This window comes from Phoxinus phoxinus (assembly GCF_949152265.1).
Source record: "Phoxinus phoxinus genome assembly, chromosome: 2".
Taxonomy (NCBI): Eukaryota; Metazoa; Chordata; class Actinopteri; order Cypriniformes; family Leuciscidae; genus Phoxinus; species Phoxinus phoxinus.
The window spans coordinates 41,024,899-41,048,150 of NC_136877.1; the positions used below are offsets into that span (position 1 = coordinate 41,024,899).

The following is a 23,252-nucleotide window of genomic DNA, read 5'->3' on the forward strand; positions in this document are numbered from 1 at the left end:
AACACTATTTTGATGTTCCCCAGTCTACTAATACTCTAATGAAAATTAGTTGTCATTAATTGACATGTAGTTGCAAATTAATGAGAGTTAGTTGACATGAAGTTATGATCAATTCAGAAACATTTTTAGTACCTGAAAAAAAGTACAAATTATGCATTTTTTTTAAAGTTATGATTTTTTTTTTAAAGAAGCATTTGCTCATTAATATTACACTTAGCCAACTAAATATAGCCCAAAAATAATAAAAACACTGATCAAATGACCAAATGTGAATAATATAATTGGATATCGAATGCTAAAAATCGATCTGTGTTTAGGTTAGATTGTTTGGGTTGGGTAAAATCATTAGATTTACAACTTTCAAACTCATAAGCAGGAACTTTCCTGGAGGATGTGGAATGTCCTGCACCTAGACTTCATTTAAAACAACAATTTTAAAAATAAAAACAACAATTTTACTTCTTATTATTTGTATTTTTGGTAGTGTTTATGCACAGGCATCAAGTTTTGCCTGTGTGTATGTGTATGAAAAAGGAATACATTTACAAAGAGGAACTAGTACTGACTGTAAAACTTCTGTAAAATAAAGCCGCAGCATTGTTCATGAGTCCAGCGCTGATCTTAAAATAATTCGGTCAGTCAGAGTGTGAATCAGTCTCACCTGCAGCAGTCCCCCATCCACAGGCGTGTCTTTGTCCTCCAGGAGGCGCTGTCTGAGCAGCTGCCCGCTGAAGTCTGCGTGATCCATCAGCGTGTACGAGGAGAAACCGGCTCCATTCTTTAGCAGAAAACATGCAATCTCCTTATTTCCTGAGTGGAGAAAACAAACTTCGGTTAGACCAGGAAGAACTTTTGCTTTATTTCTCCCCACCTCTGTGCTGAAAGAGGAAGTGTGTGCAGTGGAGGAAGTGCATGTGCGCTGGATCAAAGGGGGAAACCTGAACACTGTCAAAATTCCCCAGCTTTCTCGGTGTGCAGTTCATTATGATAAAGTGTTACTTGACTCTAGATAGATAGATAGATAGATAGATAGATAGATAGATAGATAGATAGATAGATAGATAGATAGATAGATAGATAGATAGAAATCTAATTAAAAAAGCATAATGACAACAAATTACAGACAAGTCACACATTAACTATCTGAGGTCGACATGCTAGATTTTCTTCATATAGCGACAAAATAGACTTAAAATACTCATTTGGTCATTTATGGTCATACATATAAAAGAAATACATTTGAAACTGTAAAAGGTCTATTTTGTATGTGTTCATTTACAATCAAAACAAAACATTGTGCTTTTGTAAAATAAAATAAAACAAATAGGGTGTGCTTTCTGCCGTCTCGGTCTCCGAGAACTTATTTTCTGGAGCATGTCTCTAAAATGAAACAAAACTCAGCGAATACTTGTCACACAGACATGAGCAAAATATCTTTATAAAAATTGAAGTGCGTTTTTAAAGGATCTAATTCAAAACATAAACAAAAATTCTCTCTGTTTATGTAATCTGTATAAAAAGTGAGATGTTCTTGTGTTACTGTAGCTCATTATCCGCTAATGTGATTGTGAACACCTACTGACAGCGAGCTCTATTCAAATGCTAATTCTGAGGCTATCCATGCAAACAGTGCTAACACCCACATTAACTCGATAAAACGCAATAAACTTAAAATATAGTTTTTACATAATGTATATAATCAACATTTTTGAGTTTGAGTAAATGAGTAGTTATATATATCTCCATAATTTTTTATTTGATTATGCTGCTCCCAATGCTTCACGGGATTGTAGTTCTTTCCCTCACTAAATCCGTTTAGTACACAGTCTTATACATTTGTATTTTTGTACAAATACTGGTCGATTTTTTTTTGCTTTTAATCAAAGTTGATAATGTTGTGAAGTATACAATGAGCAGAAGCCTCCAGTACCTGCCTGCGCCGCGGCATACAGGGGCAAACCGGTGATGATGGCAAACTCTCCTGAATTTACTGCGCAGTCCTCGGCGTCAGCATTGTATGTATAAACCAGCAGCTTCACCACTTCTAAATGACCCTGCTGGCACGCCGTAGCCAACATCCAGTTCAGCAGATCCTTACGGACACACGGACCTAAAAAAAAAGAAAGTTGTTTCAAAAGTGGAGCAAATTATTATATTATGATATAGCTTTTGTTATTCGCAATAACACGTACAATCGAATCATATCTTTGTCGGGCGGAAACCTTGCATCTTCAGATTTTTTTTTTCCATAAATCATTACTATTGGTCAACCTTTACGTCTGTCTGTGGGTTTTTGCAAATATTTAACCAATGAAAAGTATTAAAAAGAGCTAGTGGTGACTAATCCGTATAACTCCACTGGATCCTCAAACTGTCGGTAAAACCTATTATATATATATATATATATATATATATATATATATATATATATATATATATATAACCTGTGCAAAGCACATTAAAATGTAATTTTATAAACATGAGATTTTGTCCAAATGACAGAAAAAACTGAGCACCCAGATAGCTAACATAACCTTTATAGCCTGTAAGTTGATGAAAACATGATGCAATGCACTTACTGCGGCCATTCTAATGTCTCACAAATCTCTGACATTCACTGGTCAAAAACCTTGGAACTCCAATTGAGCTTGATTTTGGTAAAATGTTAATAATATAAGGACACACACAAGTTTCTGACCATATATAAAGCCACAATATCAACTTAGACAACATACTGTTTAACTCTTTTTTTTTTTTTTTAAGTTTTTTTTTTCATTTCCTGAAAAGTAGCAGTTTTGAACATACAAGGTTTGTTAGGCGACAGTGACGATATGCAATAAAACCTGGAATGAGCATTAAAAAAGTAAACAGGGTCAATTTTGATTTCACGTTGACATTAAAGTCAGCATGAATCGGAAGTTGTGATAGTCTCTTCTTTCATATTGTGACGTATATTCGAGTGAAACGGCTTTTCGAACAAGAAAAATTGGAGGGTGAGACTTGAGTTTGTTCATTGGGAAATTGATTAAATGGTTGTGATTGTTGTGGTTTGCTATTGTTGATCTCGTGTGAGTGACAGGTTGTCCCGCTCTCACACCAATAAACAAATCATCAGAGAAGAGAAGAGATGTCTGTCCAAAAGAGAGGGGAAGTTATTTTGATTAAAGATTACGAGGGCACAAAAAACAAAACAAAACAAAACAAAAAAAGTCATGATATGCACGATTTATACTTTATAATAAAAACTGAAATATTCTATAAAAAAATAAGAATTGTCAAATTTCATTTCATGCTGACTTTGAGGAAGTTGATTTTGGTCTCGCTCACGTGGTATGGAGTCCAGCAGCTCTCTGACCAACACCTGATGTCCGTGATGAGCCGCTAAGACGGCAGGGTTATCTACGCTGGGCTCCTGTGGAACCACAACCCGCGCGTCCTGCAGCAAAAACCGAACAGCGTCCACGTCACCGTTCTGAACCGCCAAACGCAGCAGCTCCAGCTACACACACAAACAATACAATTCTGTTAAATCTGTTTCAATAAAAAAAACTGACATTTTGCAAAAAACATTTTCATACCACTTATACTTCAGCATCTGTAAAAAATAAATAAATAAATAACTTAAATATTACCTCTGAAACTTAAAAATTAAGCTCCAAGTGTCTTTTTAAAACATACCACAATTGTCCACATACTCCAAAAGAGTTTAGAAAAGATGACCATTATACTGTAGGCCATATGTGAAGCCACAAATACATCTAGTTAGAGAAATCAGCACTAGGTGGCAGTAATTCACCTTCACAAATGACAGATTACACCAAATGAATGGATAGTTTAGTTTGTAATTTTTGTTTTACAGTACCGTTCAAAAGTTGGGGTCAATACGTTTTTGAAAGAAGTCTCTTATGCACAACAAGGTTGTATTTATTTAATTAGAAATACAGTGAAAACTGAAAAACTTTCTTATTATCAATGTTGAAAAAATGTGTGCTGTGTGCTTAATATTTTTGTGGAAACTTATATTTTTTTAAGGGTTTTTAGATGAAAAGAAAGTTCAAAAGAACAGCATTAATTTGAAATAAAACAAATTGTAACATTATAAATGTCTTTACTGTCACTTTTGATCAACTTAATGTGTCCTTGCTGATTAAAAGTATTAATTTCTCTCACACCCCACGGTACAGTATATAGAGTATTTAAATAAAAATAAAAATCACAGACTAACTGTGGTGTAACATATTTGATTAATGTTTTAGATTCGTTTAATTGCTACATAACTGCAATAATTCATATTGCCCATCATGAACCTGGTGTTTCAAATACGATGGTCAGACCATCATTTTTGGCTATGTTGAGAATGGAATACTAACACGATTCATTTGTCACACTGGAAACGGAAAATTAAGTAGAGTAGAGCACACTGAACTATGGGATACAGTTTTTATTAAAGCCCTGGATGCATATTTTGACAAATGTAGTGGATTAGTAGGAGTAGTACGCAAGTATGCCATTCCAAAAATAGTCTTTATTTTACAAAATGTGATTTAATTTTAGGCGAAACAGCTGTTGCAAAAGTCACATTAGCTTAAATGCAAGTATACACTTCCTCATTCTGTTACTGGCTCACTGTGGCCTACAGACAATAAACTTATCCTTTTTTCCTCACTGATCTCTTTCAGTCTCTGAATAAGTGCAATACAATTTCTACTACTATTTCTGCAGTAAGCAAATTGTATCCAGAATACAATTTTTACAAAAAATAGCTGGATGATCTATACTGCTTTACGCAATATACACCGTTTCAAACCGGCTTTACAGGCAATTGTTGCAGAACTCATTTCTGAAATTCCATTGATCAGTTCCATTTAAAGGAGAACTCCGGCGCAAAATGAACCTTTGGTCTAATTACACATTGTTACCTAGTCAACCGTTATCTGAGATTTGTTTTCATGATTATCGAATGTAAATAGTTGTATCTCTAAAAACAGTTTAACCTATAAGGCTAGTATATAGGGCATAGTGTAATGACAAATAAAAATCGCTTGTTAATACCACTAACAAGGCTCAAAATAGCCCCACACTAACACGGTAGCATAATGAGGGTCCCTACCTTCAAACCGAAGCATTGAGAACTTTGACAGTGTCCAGACAGTTTAATAAGAAGATATTTTATACATACAGTCAACTTCGCGTATACAGGCAGAAGCCATCTTTGAAAAACAGTCTCTATCAGTCGATCTAGGAACGCCGATCCAAGTTCGCTGGACCATATGAGATTCTACACAGTTCAGCGCACTTGGATCGGCGTTCGTAGATCGAACCAAATATGCCAAAAATATCTGAATTAAATAAAAAATATTATTCAAAAATTAAAAAAAATAAAAATAATAACTTGAACTTCCATTCTCTGCGTGACGAATGAACCACAAGTGTGATTTATTTTTAATATCCAAGTCCTTTGATAATCTTAGTTAAAAAGGTTGGAGTAAAAATTGGAGTAAAAATACAAAAAATGCTTTGTTATATGTGCAATACAAAGCATTTTTATTTAAATTTTTTCTCCAATTTTCTCAACCTTTTTGTTATTTATAAGTTGCTTTGGAAAAATGTGTCTGCTAACTTAATAAATGTAAAACATTTCTATTTATTTATGTCACTTGCTGAATTTAACAACCAACCAATGAAATCAAATGATTTTTAAAAATAGTATTACACTAACATACGAAGCATTTCATTCTGAGCGTAGGTCAAGTGTTTTAGGGTAACACAAAAATATAGAAACATTATATATACACAAATTTCTCATCTCCAAGACCATTGAGCTCAATAACAAACTGATTGCGCAGGACTAATGCGATGAGTGTGGAGGATCAGATGTGTGTGTTAACTGATGGCTGGTTAGGAGCCATTACAGTCACACCATCAATCACTCGTGAGTGACCACATTAGACCTGTAACAGCATTTACAGAGGAGTATCACTGCACAGTAACTGACCACATGCTGAAATCTCATCTGTAATCACCTTACTGTGAACAAAGCCTTTTAGGAAACAAACACCATATGATTCATGTTTTCTGCCTCTCTTTTTTACATCAGTTCCATGAAAATACATTACCATTGTTTTGCGGTGTGTATTTTGATCTTAACACCTTCAACCTTTTTTTGATTTTTTATTCTCAGGTTAGGCAAAGTAGGTCGGGTCTGGCCTAAATTATAAGCATTTTAAAATACTTCGAATTTGGTCAAAAGACTTCTCTGTGCAAGTCCTAAAACACTAATAGTCAAAGCTTTGGTTAGCAGTTTTTTTTTGTAATCAATTACATTTATTTTAATTGTTTAATTGTATTCTTATAATAGACAAACATGTAAAGGAAAATAAAACTTCCTAATTAAAGTATAAAATACAATAAATCACACTTTCAAACAAGGTGTAGTCAGTTCTGGGTTTCTTGTCCTCAGCTCTGGGATTCTAGGCATCAGGAGTACTGATGTATGCTCACACTTTAGAATAGGGTCAAATTCTCACTATTAACTAACTATTAACTACAAATCTTGCCTCAAATTACTGTTTATTAATAGTTAACAAGGTCATTGTTAAGTCTACTGGTAGGTATTGGGTAGGATTAAAAGATGTAGAATCAGGTCATGCAGAATAACGCATTAATATGTGCTTTATAAGTACTAATAAATAGCCAATATGCTAGTAATATGGTGTTAATAAGCAATAGAGAATAGGACCCTAAACTAGAGTGTTTCCTGATCCAAAAGGGCAACCAAGAAGACACTCCTGTTATTTACCACTGACATAAGTTAATCTTTCTTGATTGACACATGCTGTAACTTTCCTAAGATCCAAGATCCTTCTAAAGGCCTCACAGATGCAAGCTCTACGCTTTCAAGTCCTTGAAACCCAGTAAACTCAACCAAGATTGCTGACGTCCTTTAAAGGTTCTAGGAGTAGAACCACAGTTCTTTGTGTCCATGAACACACACACACTTCTGTATATTGGGCGTCCAGTTTAAACATACAATAAAAGGCAGAACAGTTTCTGACATTTCAGTGCATGTCTGTGTGAGGTAACACAAGAGCTTTTGAAGCTCATTTGCATTTAAAAGGGACACACACAAAACGACATGTTTTTACTGACCCTCAAAAAGGGACAATTTTAACATGCTGTAAAAAAAAAAAAAAAAAAAAAAAAAAAAAAAAGATCTTTTGGGTATTTTGTGCTAAAACTTCTTCCTTCTTCCAGATGTACTCTGGGGACATCAGAGACTTCTTATCTTGTAAAAAAATGGGCATTATACCACCCCTTTAAGGATATTCAACCCAAGAAGTCAAACTGAAGTCTTCATAGAAGGAATAATAAAAGTATTTCTATTAAAAAAAAAATCTTACTGACTTTTGAAAACAAATGGACTTTTTAGGACCATTTTAGTTTCATGGTTAAGTATAGGAATAGGGTGATTAATAGATAAATTAATCTACATTTGACATTCAGATGTCTGTGCAAAAAAATTGCAAATGTGTTCTTTTGCTAAGAAGGTGGTTGTTCAGGTGTTCTCAATGATTGCTGGGTAACTGCTAACCATAAAAAAAAAAAAAAAAAAATCACATGGATTTGTTTTGTCAAACTAACATAATGGCTGCATTTGAAATAGCATATTCTGAACTCACGCCATTGTTTGAGCCAGAAGGTAACGTGTCAGCTGGTTTATACAAACAGTCCATTGTCAGTGTTTACATATTTCATGGAAATCAACATGCAAATGATTTACTTAGTTATTTCTGCACAATAAGCTATGATAGGAGGAAGTATTGTAACTTAATAAATTAATACATTTCACCTGTACTTCTAATGCATGCCTTGTCAAATCCAAATGACTTGAGCTTGTTTTTTTGCTGCTTTTCAAAACACCGTTTTAATTTGATTGTTAAGCCCACACAGACGACTAGAGCAGATTTACAGGCATAAACATGTTTTAGTATTAAAAACACATCAGTCTACAATCAGAAATACCTGCTGATCAGGTATCACAGACTGTAAACATGCAATAGTAGTGTTTTGAGTAGGAGGTCTATGGCATGTCGATATCATGCTTCTACTGTTTTGAAAGCAGTGTGTAGTGAATTTCACACATTGAACCTCGAGGTGAAAATTGAGAAGCAAGTGTGAAAAAAGCTGTGATGTTTAATATTTGTAAATAGGCTCTTTTCTTTTAGCACTGTATTGTGTGTCTATGTAAGACGTATCAAGGGTTTTATTAGAAGCATGTTTTTAGTGCACGCAGATCAGAAAAGCGAACGCAGTCTTATGCTAAGCCAAGCCGGATACTGGACCATTGCTCAAACTTAGGTTTATTAATTTGAACCCCCCTAATCCTCAGTATTAAACTTTGGCGATTAACTCATCGTGCATCGTTTCTGCTCCAGATTGATACATAAAATCAAGCAATTTACATTTATGCATTTGGCAGATGCTTTTATCCAAAGCAACTTACATTGCATTCAAGACAAGTTACATATTTTTTCAGTTCATGCATTCCCTGAGAATCAAACCCTAGAGACTTCTCGCTCTCTACTGTCTGAGCTAAAGGAACATGTTGAGACGAACGTGTTATTTTTATTTTTTTGCTTGTTTGCAATAAAGCACCACAATGCCAACCACCCACAACAACCTAGCATAGCATCACAATGCTGAGTTTTACTCACAACCCCAGTTTGCTGCACATCAATGTCCTTGTAATGATTGAAGTGTAAGTTTGCTAAAAGACAATTTACTTACAATGTGTAACTAAAACGATCAACTGTGCTACTGGTATTGCATTTCGATTTAGAACATTTTACATGAGCAGCAACTCTGTGTACATAAAAATATGTTGAATTAATTAAGAGTTTGGCATTAAGTTTATTAGATGGTTTATGTTAAAACTGTTCCATCCAAATGTATGGACATTTTATTAAAATACACAAACCTTAAATGTAGCCCTAAATATTTTTTTGAGCAGTGTAGCAGCATCCAAAGCACAACATATGCTGATCCTTCAGCTGTTGAACTCCACAATACACCAGCTTCCCTTCAGTGTTTGTCATTTTTCAGTAAAACATAAAAGCACAAAGTGAGAAAATGATCAAACTCACCCCATCCGGTCCCTCTCCGCTGTTATTCTCGCAGGAAAGACGGATTAGCTCGCGTGCCCTCTGGTCCTCTCCATCAGTATAGGCCTCTTGGATGTTCTTCAGAGTGGGCGACTGACTCAAGGAATGGCTGCCAACTGCTGACTGCTTGGCTCCCATCTCCGGAACGCCTGCAATTGGGGCATAGCCACCACAAACAAACCGTATAACTCAGTAAAAAAGAAGGAATCTTAGCACACGCTCATGCTAAAGCAAAGATGACGCGATGGGAAATGAGCCCCAGATACAGGAGGAGAGGGAGCAGTCGGGAATCAGGTCAGCCTCATAAAGAATTCACATGCCTTTCCCCCCGGATTGGTGAGGGTGTATTTGCGGAGCCGTGCTTTTCCACGTTCACCTTTGATGTAAAGAGCACCTACTCTGGGTGAGAGTGAGATCGGGAAGAAGATAGTGATGCTCACGAGTACATATGCATATTAAGAACCGCATGCATGCAGCTCTAATAGCAAACAACAAAAGCAACAGTCTGGACACAAAACACACTTAAAAGTGAAAAAGGCATGTATATTGGTAGTTTGCATGAAATATTTTAGGGAAGTTAACATGCTCTGTGGTGAGACATGCTAAACTCTATCTAAAGCTTTTTAAATGGCATTTTGATCATTGTAATTATTATGCATGTAGGTTTGCCACCTTGTATTGTTTTACAAATTAAATGAAATATTTGTATATTGAAAATCAGTTTGTCACACTACAAGATCATTTAAAATGAACTAGATAGATAGAACGATAGACAGAACATTTTAATGATAAAACAATAGACAGGCAGAGATAGAGCGATGGACAGGCAGATAGATAGAACGATGGACAGAAATATGGACAGAAATATGGACAGGCAGATAGATAGAACGATGGACAGAAATATGGACAGGCAGATAGACATAAATATGGTCAGGCAGACAGACAGGCAGAGAGACAAGCAGATAGACAGAATGATGGACAGGCAGATAGACAGCCAGATATGCAGGCAGATAGACAGGCAGATATGCAGGCAGATATGCAGGTAGATATGCAGGTAGATAGACAGACAGGCAGATAGACAGACAGGCAGATAGACAGGCAGATAGACAGAATGATGGACAGCCAGAGAGACCGGCAGATGCACAGGCAGATAGACAGAACGATAAACAGGCAGATAGACAGAACGATAAACAGGCAGATAGACAGAACGATAGACAGAACGATAGACAGAACGATGGACAGAAAGATAGACAGGCAGATGGACAGGCAAATAGACAGGCAGATAGACAGGCAGATAGACAGGCAGAGAGACAGGCAGATAGACAGAACGATAGACAGGCAGATAGACAGAACGATAGACAGGCAGATAGACAGGCAAATAGACAGGGAGATAGACAGGCAGAGAGACAGGCAGATAGACAGAACGATGGACAGGCAGATAGACAGGCAGAGAGACAGAACGATAGACAGGCAGAGAGACAGAACGATGGACAGGCAGATAGACAGAACGATGGACAGGCAGATAGACAGAACGATGGACAGGCAGATAGACAGAACGATGGACAGGCAGATAGACAGAACGATGGACAGGCAGATAGACAGAACGATGGACAGGCAGATAGACAGAAAGATGGACAGGCAGATAGACAGAACGATGGACAGGCAGATAGACAGAACGATGGACAGGCAGATAGACAGAACGATGGACAGGCAGATAGACAGAACGATGGACAGGCAGATAGACAGAACGATGGACAGGCAGATAGACAGAACGATGGACAGGCAGATAGACAGAACGATGGACAGGCAGATAGACAGAAAGATGGACAGGCAGATGGACAGGCAGATAGACAGGCAGATAGACAGCCAGATAGACAAGCAGATATATTTTTATTGGGGTAAACTAAACCTTTAATAATGTATTTGAATATCTCTGGGTAGATCATCAGCTAGACAGTAAATGGGAGTTTTATGATATCAATCCAAGAGGCCAGTGAAGGTCAAATCAGTCACTCCCTCCTATTATTCACATTACTCCATCGAGCCCTTTAACATTTATCTGGCGAATGTGGCCAGCGGCAGACGCTGCTCCATTAACATCAGGTCTGCTTTGATGTAAAGGAGCCGGACCTGCGGGTAAGTGCCGGTATGGCTGTGTGCTTTAATAGAAGAGGTTCATATGAATAATTGAGAACATTTTTCTGATGATGAGAGGCTGGAGAAAGCCTGAGGGAGGGTAACCATTAGAACAAATCCAGCCTGCATCAATACGGTCTCAGCTCACGTATCGCCCAGACCAAATCAAACTGGAGGAGAAACCAAAGCCAAGACAGCTTCGTTCTGAAACCAGCAAGCTGACAACCTAGACAGATTTTAAGGTATTTAAGATCCTCCTAATGTGAAGGAAAGATGAGCATGACCAAATTCGCTTGTCGTCTTAAATCAATGACTGTAAATGAAAATGAATAACTTCAAAAAAATGAAAACATCACAAAAAGCCCTGTGAAAAAGTTCATCCAAGATTGTAGACAAAGTGGGAGAATTCTAGACTAAGAATACACTTATATTTCTATATTGATTTTTATAATAAATTCAATAATTTTTTTGTAAGTTTGTTTTTATCTAAAATGTATACTATTTTATTTTTTTATTTCAATTACCAAAATGTATAGTATAGCTTTAGTTAATAACACTGCGATAGACATACAGATAGATAGACTGATAGATAGACAGATAGACAGGTCAGGTAGACGTACAGATAGATAGAGACAGACAGACAGACAATGATAGAGCGATAGACAGAATGATAGAACGATAAATAAAGTCATAGATAGACAGATAGACTTATCGAATTATAGAATGACAGACAGAACGTTTGAATGATAGAACGATAGACAAACAGATATATCGACAGAACGAGAAGCAGAACGATCGAATGATAGGCAGATACGTAGATAGACAGAATGATTGAATGATAGTACGACAGACAGATAGAATGATCTAATAATAAACCGATAGAACAATAGATGCGTGTAAAAGATAAAAATTATCTTAATTGATCTATGTGCGTAAAGAAAGATAAAAATGAAGAGAGCTCACTGTCAACGTTGGGCTGAGCAAAAGGTTGAATATTCACAATACAGTTGCAATGATTTTGCTAGCTATGTGAAATCAAAAGTTGTTTTAATAGCATTATTAAATGCTTTTGTTCATCAGAACACAAAATATCTTTTTTATGAAATCGGAGAGCTTTCTGTCCCTTCATTGACAGCTATGCAACTACCACTTAGAAGCCCCAGAAAGGTAGTTAAGTCATCATAAGTGATCCATGTGACTCAAGTGGAACTTCGTTTGTGTTCCTAAGATGAATGAAAGTCTTGTGGGTTTGGAACGCCATAAGGGTGAGTAATTAATGACAGAACCCCCTAAACACACATTTACATATAAATGAAAAGTGTTGACACTTACTCAACATCTGCTGATTAGATCAAAAGCCTCTAAATTGAAATGTTCTCATTACTTTCACCATATTGTATTACCACTTCATCCCCTTAAACTATAGAAAACATTTAAAGCTGGCTGCCGCTAAGTATAAGAATACCAGCTTCTACTTAGACAAGCACAATTAATCAAGACCACTCACACCATGTGACAAACCAGACAATGAAAAGAAAGTCTGAGGATGATAACAAATAATGAAATGACTGCATTTTAAAGTATAAAGAGTCAATGAAAGGTTCACCACACTATCACTTCTCGTTAAACCCAATTCCCACTATGAACACTGACCTGAAACGCAGGAAAGAACCAAGACATCCACAATCCAAACACGCTGAGCACTCTGTCATTCTGCACGGATCTATCCGGCAATCATCTCATTACTGTCCGTCACAAATCCACAAGCTTGAAGTACGTCCAGTACCTGGAGCTTAAACCTGACTATAGAGCAGAAAGACGCTTCACAGAACGAGAATCCCGTCTCCTCCCTCCATGCTGTCCTTAATGGCAAGGTTATCTTACACTGCAAACACATTAAAGAGTGAAACCCAACCCACCCTGGCCTGCTGCTGTGTCTCTGTCCCTCCCAAGAGGACCTCAGATTGCGTTTGCTGCTAGCTAAAGCCGCGCTAAACCAGATTAGCACATTGGCTTCTTTCTGCAGCATGTGTTACCATCACATAAGACCAGCGCTGCACAGACGACACACTCAATCACACACAGATATGTGACGGGATTCAGACATGAGCCACGCTGGTCTCACACACACCGATGGATGCACACGAAGTCACTGTTGCTAATGGCAACGGTGTTGCTGATGCTGAGCCGGCAGGGAAAAGGAAACCCAACACCTATTTCACCTCTGGGGGGATATTGACTGTTTTTCACGGGATGCTTACTTCATCTGTTTTCCGGCAGAATGCAACGCAGTGCAACCCAGAAATTGCATACAGTGGGTTGTGAAAGTATTCGCACCCCTTCAATTTATTTTTCACATTTTATGTTGCAGCATTATGTTAAACTACTTTAAATTATTATTATTATTACATAAATCTACACTCCATACACCATAATAACAAAGCAAAAAACTGATTTGTGACAACTTGGCCAATTTTTAACAAAAGATATTACATTGCACAAGTATTCATACCCTTTTCTGGGACACTTTCACTTTCAAATTTCACTTATATTATGACATTACTGCACTTAGAGTGGAGTTAATCTGTGGCAAATTGAATGGGTATGATTTGTAAAGGTACACACCTCTCAATAAAATGTCTGAAAATGCATATCACAGCAAAACCAAGCCATGAGGCCAAAAGAACTGACTGTAGAGCTCAGAGACAGTATTATATCAAGACACAGATCTGGAAAGACTACAAAAAACATCCTGCTGTATTGAAGGTTCACGGAAGCATGTAGCCTCCATAAGTTTTTGGAACAACCAGGACTCTTCCTAGAGCTCTTCCTAGAGCTTCCTCCTGGCCAAACTGAGCAATTGATAGAAACGGCCTTGGTTGGTGAACAAGAAGCTGATTGTCACTCTGGTTGTGCTTATCCAACCTGACAGAGCTTGAGAGGATCTAAGGAGAAGAATGGCAGAAAACCGCCAATGCGGATGTGCAAAGCTTTTCGCATCATACCCAAAAAGACTTGAGGCTGTAAAAGTGCTTTAACTAAATAAGAGTTTGAATACTAATGCAATGTACTTAATTAAATGTTTCTTTTTTAATACATTTACAAAAAAACATTTTTTTGTCATTATAGTACGGAGCTACGGAGTATAGATTGATGTGGGGAAAAAAAACAATTTGAAGTAGTTTAACATAAGGCAGCAACTTTTGCAAGAAGGCACTGTATATTACAACTATAGGGATGGCCAAAAATAAATACAGTTCATTGGACTGCTAAATTAATGTTACATTTTGAATTGGCTGAATGCCAGTCAAAAGTTGAGGCAGACGTGACTACATTTGTAAATGTAAAAAACATTTTAATCTAAAGGTTAAATATTTAAAAATAAGTGTTAAAGACATTTTTGTCCCTGCATTGGGATAAATATCTGTTACTGTGAAACATTGTCATGGCTGTACTTTGTATTGTCTTTTCTGCCGTGTGTGTATGTGTGTTTGTGCTTTCCTTTACAGGTGCGCTGCGGAGCTGTGCGGTAATCAGGTGGATTGGGTGCACCGGTGCACAGGTGTGCCTATCGATAAAAGCTTCCTGTTTGGCGTCCTCTGTGAGCGTTCCTTCTTGTCACATCGATCCCTGGCCAGGACCGACGGGTTGATCTGCGTTGCGGCGTATTAGTAGAGTTTGGAGATAGACTTTGTTGTGAGAAATGTGCCAATAAAGAGAGTATTGTAACCGCCGAAAACGCTTCCTCCTCCTTCATTGTTGCTCCCTAGTAAGGGTGTAACAAACATCTACTATAATATTTTTTGTGTGTGATTTATACATTTAGTCAGTCATGCTAGCTCAGGCTAAGCAGCCAAAACTAATAAAAATATGTGCAATATATATTTATCAATGTCAAATGTTTGGACCCACTCATTCTTTATTATGACTATTTTCTACATTCACCATAAATAAATATTCTAATATATAATTTATTTATCATTTTGTCATCAGAGAAGAGAAGAGATGTCACTGAAAGAGGGAAGGGAAGTTATTTCTCTATGAATCTGTGGTCAACCCTATATTAATAACCAGTATCCAGATTTGACTAAAGAGTGAGAGCTGAATGCACATACTGAATAATGCAAATGAAATGCAAGCATACCAACCCCACAATCAAACTTGAGTACTATGTGAGAGGAAATGACGTGCAATGCTATAAACACCTATCTGAAGAAAAGCCAGGTTTCAGTTCATATTTCTAAATATACTGTTCAGACTGTGAAGTTCCTCGAACCAGAACTGCACTACTGATGTTTAAGGTTTCAGAGGGGTGAAATGAACAACTAAAAAGGAACAAATTATACATGCTGCTTCTTACATGGTACACTAGGGCGAATTTATATCACTCTTAGTATCACAATATCAAACTCTCACTTACATGACACCGTAAAGTCGCTGAACTGGTGTTTCTCTCAGAGGGAAATATTAACCTTCATAGTGCTATGATTGTACAAATTGAACGAATCCACAAACTGCCACACTTCTGTTTATGTGCTGTCTGGCAATTTGTAAAACAATGAGGAAGTTTCTCTGACTTCAGTATGTCTTCACTGAGAAAAATGTAACTGTTTTTACAGTTTATTTAGAGGATCTACTATGAATCTCTGTGTGATCAATCAATCCATCAACATTTATTTATACAGCCCTTTACAACACTCAAGGTGAACCAAAGTGCTTTCCAAAAAAAATAAAATGTATGTGACAAAGAAAACACAAAATGCCACAACAACTACTAATTAATTAAAAGCCATTCTCAATAAATATGTCTTTAGTTTAGCCTTAAATAGGCCCAAGTCAGTGATTTTACGTAGATCAGCAGGTAGCTTGTTCCAGAGGCTTGGCCCAGCTACAGAAAAAGCCCAGTCATGTGATGTGTGATGTTCTGGAGATGGTACATTTTTAATATTTTTTTGCAAGTAGATCACTGCCGGACTAAGTGCCAAATGTGTCAAATTTACAGGGAAAACTACTAAATAATGAATTCAATAATAAGGTTTAATCCTTAAAGACCTATACAGCCGCCGCCGGCTAAAAATAACTATTGTTCTTTAAATGTTTAATAACTTTTTAACCGCTAATCCAATCTGTATGCCTTAAAAATTCCCGTAAAGATGATATTCGTGGCTTTCATGTGGTATCGGGTTATTCTCGTTTGGACATTCAGAGGCTCCGTAGTGAATGTGATTGCGTCATCAGGTTTTGATCAGCATTGATTCGTCATAGAAACCCATGCGGTTTGTTTCTCTGAGCCAAACAGGAATGATTGTTGATGCTTAGTCCCATCCTCATGCCCAGATTGGTTTATATATATATATGTCACTTTTGCTTCAGTGTTCTATTACAATGTTTTCTATTTATTTTACTTCCTGAACTTTTTTGGACACACCTACATTGTCAGTAAATTGAAAAAAACACCAGCTTTTCACTGAAAATCGCCTATAATAATGTTGTAATAAATGGCTAAAACTTGCTTAGGGATTGTTGCATGTAGTCAAAATTTCATCTGGATATCTAGAACATCCAAGTAAAACTTTCTAAAGGAAAAAATCCAAACTTCAGGAGGATTTGTTTGAGTGAAGTAAAATAAAAATGTGCTACCGTTTTTCTTAAATCTGGTAAATTCATCCATTCCAAGACAAAATGAATGTAAAATTGGGAATTGAAATGAGCTAGATGGAAACTTCAAGTTCTCCTGTTTTTAAAATGATATATGGCACTTGATGCTGACTGCGATAATGGGTTAGAAAAACAGAGAAAAGAACAGGCGAGTCAGGTGCTCCAAAAATGTTCTAGGTCTTTAAGGGGTTAAAGATATAATCTAAATAATGAATGAATGAATGAATGAATTATAAAAAATAAAAAATGTAATAATTTAAAAAATAAAAAAGTTATATTTAATAAAAAAATTAAATAATATACATCAAAATAAATAAATGTAATAATTTATAATAATAATAAAAATGTTAAATAAAATAAAAGTAAAAATACATAAATAAACAAACAAACAAACTTTACTGTGTCCTGTGAGAGTTTGAGATTACTTTCGGACCCTGTTGAATGTAGAAAGGTTTTCTTACCATCTTGCTCCTCCATGCCGCTGGTGATGCCGCCTGGATCTGCAGTCTCTCTGACGTTCCAGTACGACGACATATTTCAGGCTAAAAGCTGCCGCTTCATTTCGAGGACGTCATCATTGATTGAAGATATGTGAAATACCCCTTGAGGAACAGATTGTGAGACATCATTAATTTGCTTGTCTTAAAAAATTCAGAGACACTTGCAGACAAGTGAAAGGGAACAAGACAAAATGTAGAGTCTAACAGTCAACAGAATATATCATTTTAGAATATTCATTGCATTGTTGCAATACACTGATAGCAGAAAGAACAACATCAACAAATAAAAAAAATATTCATTATTCATAGGTGCAGGTTGTTTAAAAACAAAACATTGTCTTTATGAACCCTTACTTTTGAGGTCCAATTCTGTTTTTCTTTGGAAATAGGTCAAAATATGAACGTAAAGTGGAGTTTTACAATTATTTTAAATATGAAAATACAGCAACAACACCAGTGGCATCACATTTTCATTTAGTTCCTCAAAAATATGCCAATGCCAACCATCTTTTTATAGATGTCCAATCTAAAGTAAGTCTGCTGGTGTTGTCTTGCTTTCAATTTTAAGTTTTATTATACAAGTCTAATCCACCACAAGAAACTGATGTATCCAGCAAAACCCTTTTCCAGAGCTGATGTGTTGTGCCAGCTAATGACGTGACTCATTTTTCCTTGGCTTGAGGTCATTGGTCATTTGGATACAAACAAAACAAGCTTTCTTTGGCGAGTTACAGTAGGCTACATTGAATTTTAATGAGTGACCTCTGAAATGCTGGTACGGCCAGACACATTTTGACTCGCATTTTGCAATTAAATGTTTTGAAAGAAAGAATGAGTCCCATATGAGTCACGGAATGTCAAAAACTTTAAAATACTTTAAGATAATATGTAGTCAAGTCTTACACGTTTGTGTCCATACTACATTTTCAAAATTATGTTTAAAAATATAGGCTAGACCCAGTCTCTCCTACTTGATTAAAAATAAGTTGTACATGTTAATACCATGGTAACCATTTAATACCAAAGTACTGTTAAATCAAATGTTCCATCACCAATGAAACAGTAGCCTACTACTAGTACTTTATTAGGTAGGCGTACACTGTACCCCAGATATTAACATGAACAACAAGTTATTATTATATATTTCCATTGTTGGTGGTACCCAGGAAAAAAAAACATAGTCTATTGGGCACACGTTAGCCAGCAGGACATATGACACAAAATAGCCAACGGGGTAAGTTGTCACAGTTGAAATAGGGTTTTCAGCCCATTAAAACAACCATGAAACAAAACAATTCATGACAATTTAACACGAGTTTGAAACTAGCTACAAGAAAAATCACTGCTACAGCAAACCTCAGATGTAACAACTTGCCTCGGGCTCCCCAATTTTTTGAAATTTATGTTACAGTTTACAATATCCCACATACACAACCTCCTCACCTGTAGGCTACTGCAAACGCTGCACGGCCATAGACTGTAAACAGTGCACGGCGCGCTAAATCTATAATAAAGGCTGCACGCGCACGACGCGCGAATTAATGCAAGCGTTCCAAACCAAACTAACTAGACGTGTTACGTTGCGTCGCGACGCAGAAAGTGTAGATGAGGAATACATTGTGGTGTCTAGTCAACAACATTATAAGATAGTTTAGTGTACTTACCACACACTTGAATACATGATATATCCCGTAAAACTGCGGAATTAAGCGGGGCTCCTCAGATGCTTTCGGTTTGGATCAGTTTCGTAGACGCTCACGGATCAAACTAGATTTCTACTTCCTGATCTGAGGGACAATCTTTCCTGAGGAGTTGAGAGAGTCTGCTTTTCATTGCACACACAAACGCGCGCGCGCACCGCGCTTGTTTTTAAACCTGCTGGGGACTTTCCATATACTAGTTTGAGTCTATTATATTTCTGTATCGTAATTCGTAAATGTAACCGTCCCTCACAAATTTTACATTTCCATTTTTTTTAAAAAACATTTTCCTTGTTGGCTGTCCATATATAGGGTGGATTTTAGTTTATTGGGACACTTGTTGCCATTGAGATGACTTGGAAAATGTGTGCCAAAATCAACCTGAATTTGCGGTTTCTGTTATGAAACCTGTTTACTTGATCATTAGCGAAACTTGATAACTTGATTTTCCAAGTTTATTTCATTCACTTCAAATGTCTTCAAGTCAAGTTCCAGCATGTTTCACGGTCCCACTTTATATTAAGTGGCTTTAAGTACTATGTAGGCCTACTTACATTGAAATTAATAATTTGATACAATGGACTTATTGTGTACATACATGTTTTTACATTGTACTTATATTTTTTAAAATACCTGCATGTAATTACAACTGTAATTAATTGATGTAATTACATTTGTAATTACACAGTTGACCCTTCCCTTACACCTTAACCTACCCATAAAACAACCCATACCACCACACCTGTCCCTAACCTTACCCATATCACATCTCAATAGCAGCAAAAGTGTTTTACAATACAACCTGAACACAATAAGTACATTGTAGCCTACTTATTTGTCTATGTAAGTACATAGTACTTAAAACCACTTAATATAAGTGGGACCAAAACATTTTTTTATTTGTAATGTGAAAGTCATATTGTAATCGATCTTAGACATTTTTTACCATCTCTTCCGTTTGCCGGTTTTCCAGAATTGTATTGCTTTTATTTTAGGTTTTATGTAAATCTACTTGTATTCAAATACAGATTTTTTTCTTGGAATACCATTCTTGCATACCAGATCTTGTAAAAACATATTGTATGCAAATGCGCTGTCCCTTTGTATTAACTTTGGCCTACTTTTGTGAAAGTCAACCTTGGGTAGCCTATTCAAAGATGTGGATGAGTAACCCTCAAATGTTTATGCCATTAAACCTAAATATCTATTTAGCTACTTGTATAGAGTATATTTCGCACCACTTTAACAAATCAAAATGACAATAAAGTTACTTCATATGATTTTTTTTATTGATTCATTGATTCAGATTCATTTTTTTAAATCAATAGCTATTTAATAAGTCAAAGTAAACAATATATTTTAAACAATTACGTCAATTCGGCTGTCATATGATGTGTATGTACATTTACAAAAGGAAATCAATTTTAATTCTAATTATACTTTAACAGATATGCAGGGCAACACACCATATAGCCTACCATATACAGTGCTGAAAATAATTCATAATTTCAATTTGCATTCAGCATCACAAAGAGAATGTTGTAACAGTTAAATAATTTTTGCAGTTGTGTTTGGTGTCAGAGAAGCAGAAATTATTTAAGACAGCTTTGAGGCGAATTGCAGGACCATCTCGGAATTTCAATCCAAAAACTTGATTTGTACACATAACAGACTATACTTGGTTGCATATTTTGTTATATATTACCAGGAGACCTTTAAAGTCACCATGAAATCAAAATCGACCATTCTTGGTTTTGATGAAATATTGCATTATTTATTATAAATGATTTAATCATGCACATCATTATTATTTTATTTTTAATTAATGTGCAAACTTAATCTTTAATCAAAACAACTTCCCGTCCCTCTTGCAGTGACATCTTTCTGTTTCTCTTTCTGATGATGCGTTTACTGGCGTGAGGGCGGGACAACCTGTCACTCACATGAGATTAACCAATAGCAAACCACAACCATCCAATCAATTCCAACTGGAAAAAATCAAGTCCCAGCCTAAATGTGAAGAATTGAACCCCTTCAAAAGCAAAGCCTGTGAGTAACAATGGTTTGCATGTGAATCTATTGCAATAACTACATAAAACATATGTACTTAAGTTGGATATAGTATATTTCTTTATATTACTAAATATTGAGAGATGATGGATGACTTTGCTTGATTTAAAAACATCCAAATTAAATATCAAAATTAAAAAACACAAACTTTCTTTTAAATCTGTACAGCACATCTACATCAAATAAACAGAGTGGTAGAAAAAGAGCTGAAATGAGGCTGATGGTTAAAGCCAGAGTTTCTTCATCCGTAGACTGGCAGATGCTGTTATGAACACAGATAGATGGCGGAGCTTCAGATCACAGTTTCAGCTGCTCGTTGAGTCTGATAGTGATGGCTTTGACCTCGGTGTACTCTGCCAGTGCATACTCACCCCTGCACACACACACACACACACACACATTTGAAGGAAATGTACATGCATAACCCAAATTGACAGAAAATAAGATGGGTGGAAAATGGTTATGATTAAACTATGATGTAAAAATCTAAAAACTAACATTACATAGCATAGACATTAGGGAGAAAAAAAACAAGTAATAATAAAAACGTATGTTCATATTATTAGACAGGTATAAAACGAGATAAACACAAATAGAAAAACTGAACGCAAAGTATGAGCACTCACAGCTCTCGGCCGTTTCCTGACATCTTGTAGCCTCCGAATGGAGCTTGAGCATGTAAGGCGTTGTAGCAGTTCACCCTGCAGAACAGAAAGAAACATGACCTTTGACCTCACGTTGAAAATTCCTGCTCATGTCATTTTTGTATTTTGCATTTTGCCAAGAGTGATGTCCGACCTAGAAAAATTGGCTTCTTTTCACTTTATTCTGTTTTCATGTTGTTAAGTTGCGCCTTGAGTGTAAAACATGTACGAGTTCCACGTTTCAATTGTTTCACTTGTCATGATGCAAAGATACATACAGATTTTGTTGGCCAAGCGGTCATAGCAAGCTTGCACTCAATATTCCCAGTCAATAATTCAATAAATCACTATGTGGCATTAGCTATATTATTAATTTTAGCTATAATATTATTTTGTGGGTTTTAGTAAAAAATATTCTTTCCTCTTTCTTCCTTTTTATATTTGTAAAGCACAATTTAACATAACAGGTGTTGTGCTTCACAATCTCAAGATCAAACAAATAAGAAAATAAATAAATATAAGGAAACGATCGACACCCGATTCATGGAAGTTACCAAATAGTATTTTAAAGTGTTTTTTTTTAATAGCTTTTATAACCAGATGGAAGGAGCTGTCCTCTGCGACCAAGGAGGGTATTGTTAAAATGGCTAAATCTGGTCAGTCTGTTTTTTGATATTGCTCATATTGCTACAGAACTATTTAAAAGCACAGTGAGAGTGAGACCATTACCATGCAGAATGTAAAATGCTGTGGCTGTTCAAAGAAGACTAGTGAGCGTTTTGACAGAAGGATGAAAATCATCTGAATGTGGCGGGACCACCTCAAAACAGCTTCTAAAAACCTGGACGCGACCTCCAACCTCCTATTTCACCTTGAACCGTAAGCCAACGGCTGTAGGAGGCTGGATTGAGAGGTTGTGTACCAGTAAAGAAACCATATTAGTTTTATCTACTGCAAAAAACAGGAGTATGAAAGATTGGAGACGTGTTCTGCAGTCCGACAAGTCAAAATTTAAAGGGTTAGTTCACCCAAAAATGAAAATAATGTCATTAATGACTCACCCTCATGTCGTTCTAAGCCCGTAAGACCTCCGTTCATCTTCGGAACACAGTTTAAGATATTTTAGATTTAGTCCGAGAGATTTCTGTCCCTCCATTGAAGCTGTATATACAGTATACTGTCCATGTCCATAAAGGTAATATAAACATCATCAAAGTAGTCCATGTGACATCAGTGGGTTAGTTAGAAGTTTTTGAAGCATCGAAAATACTTTTTGGTCCAAAAATAACACAAAATAAGACTTTATTCAGCATTGTATTCTCTCCCGGGTCTGTTGTCAATCTGCGTTCAGGACTCCGCAGTGACGCTGCTGACGTAAGACGC

General features: G+C 36.3%; 2 protein-coding genes across 2 annotated transcripts in view; both read right to left on the bottom strand.

The window, feature by feature from the left end:
* The window catches only part of lrrk1 (leucine-rich repeat kinase 1), a 90,283-nt gene extending 70,986 nt beyond the window's left edge, over positions 1 to 19,297 (bottom strand). The window contains 6 exon segments of the mRNA XM_079637247.1: positions 662 to 810; positions 1,931 to 2,110; positions 3,328 to 3,499; positions 9,144 to 9,310; positions 17,417 to 17,557; positions 19,120 to 19,297. Coding sequence (XP_079493373.1) covers positions 662 to 810; positions 1,931 to 2,110; positions 3,328 to 3,499; positions 9,144 to 9,310; positions 17,417 to 17,489 — 741 coding nt within the window. The 5' untranslated portion in view covers positions 17,490 to 17,557; positions 19,120 to 19,297.
* A 1,127-nt stretch (positions 19,298 to 20,424) lies between these two features.
* The window catches only part of aldh1a3 (aldehyde dehydrogenase 1 family, member A3), a 42,063-nt gene continuing 39,235 nt past the window's right edge, over positions 20,425 to 23,252 (bottom strand). The window contains exons 13-14 of the mRNA XM_079637261.1: positions 21,852 to 21,926; positions 20,425 to 21,598 (exon numbers count right to left, since the gene is read on the bottom strand). Coding sequence (XP_079493387.1) covers positions 21,523 to 21,598; positions 21,852 to 21,926 — 151 coding nt within the window. The 3' untranslated portion in view covers positions 20,425 to 21,522. The remainder of the gene's footprint in view (positions 21,599 to 21,851; positions 21,927 to 23,252) is intronic.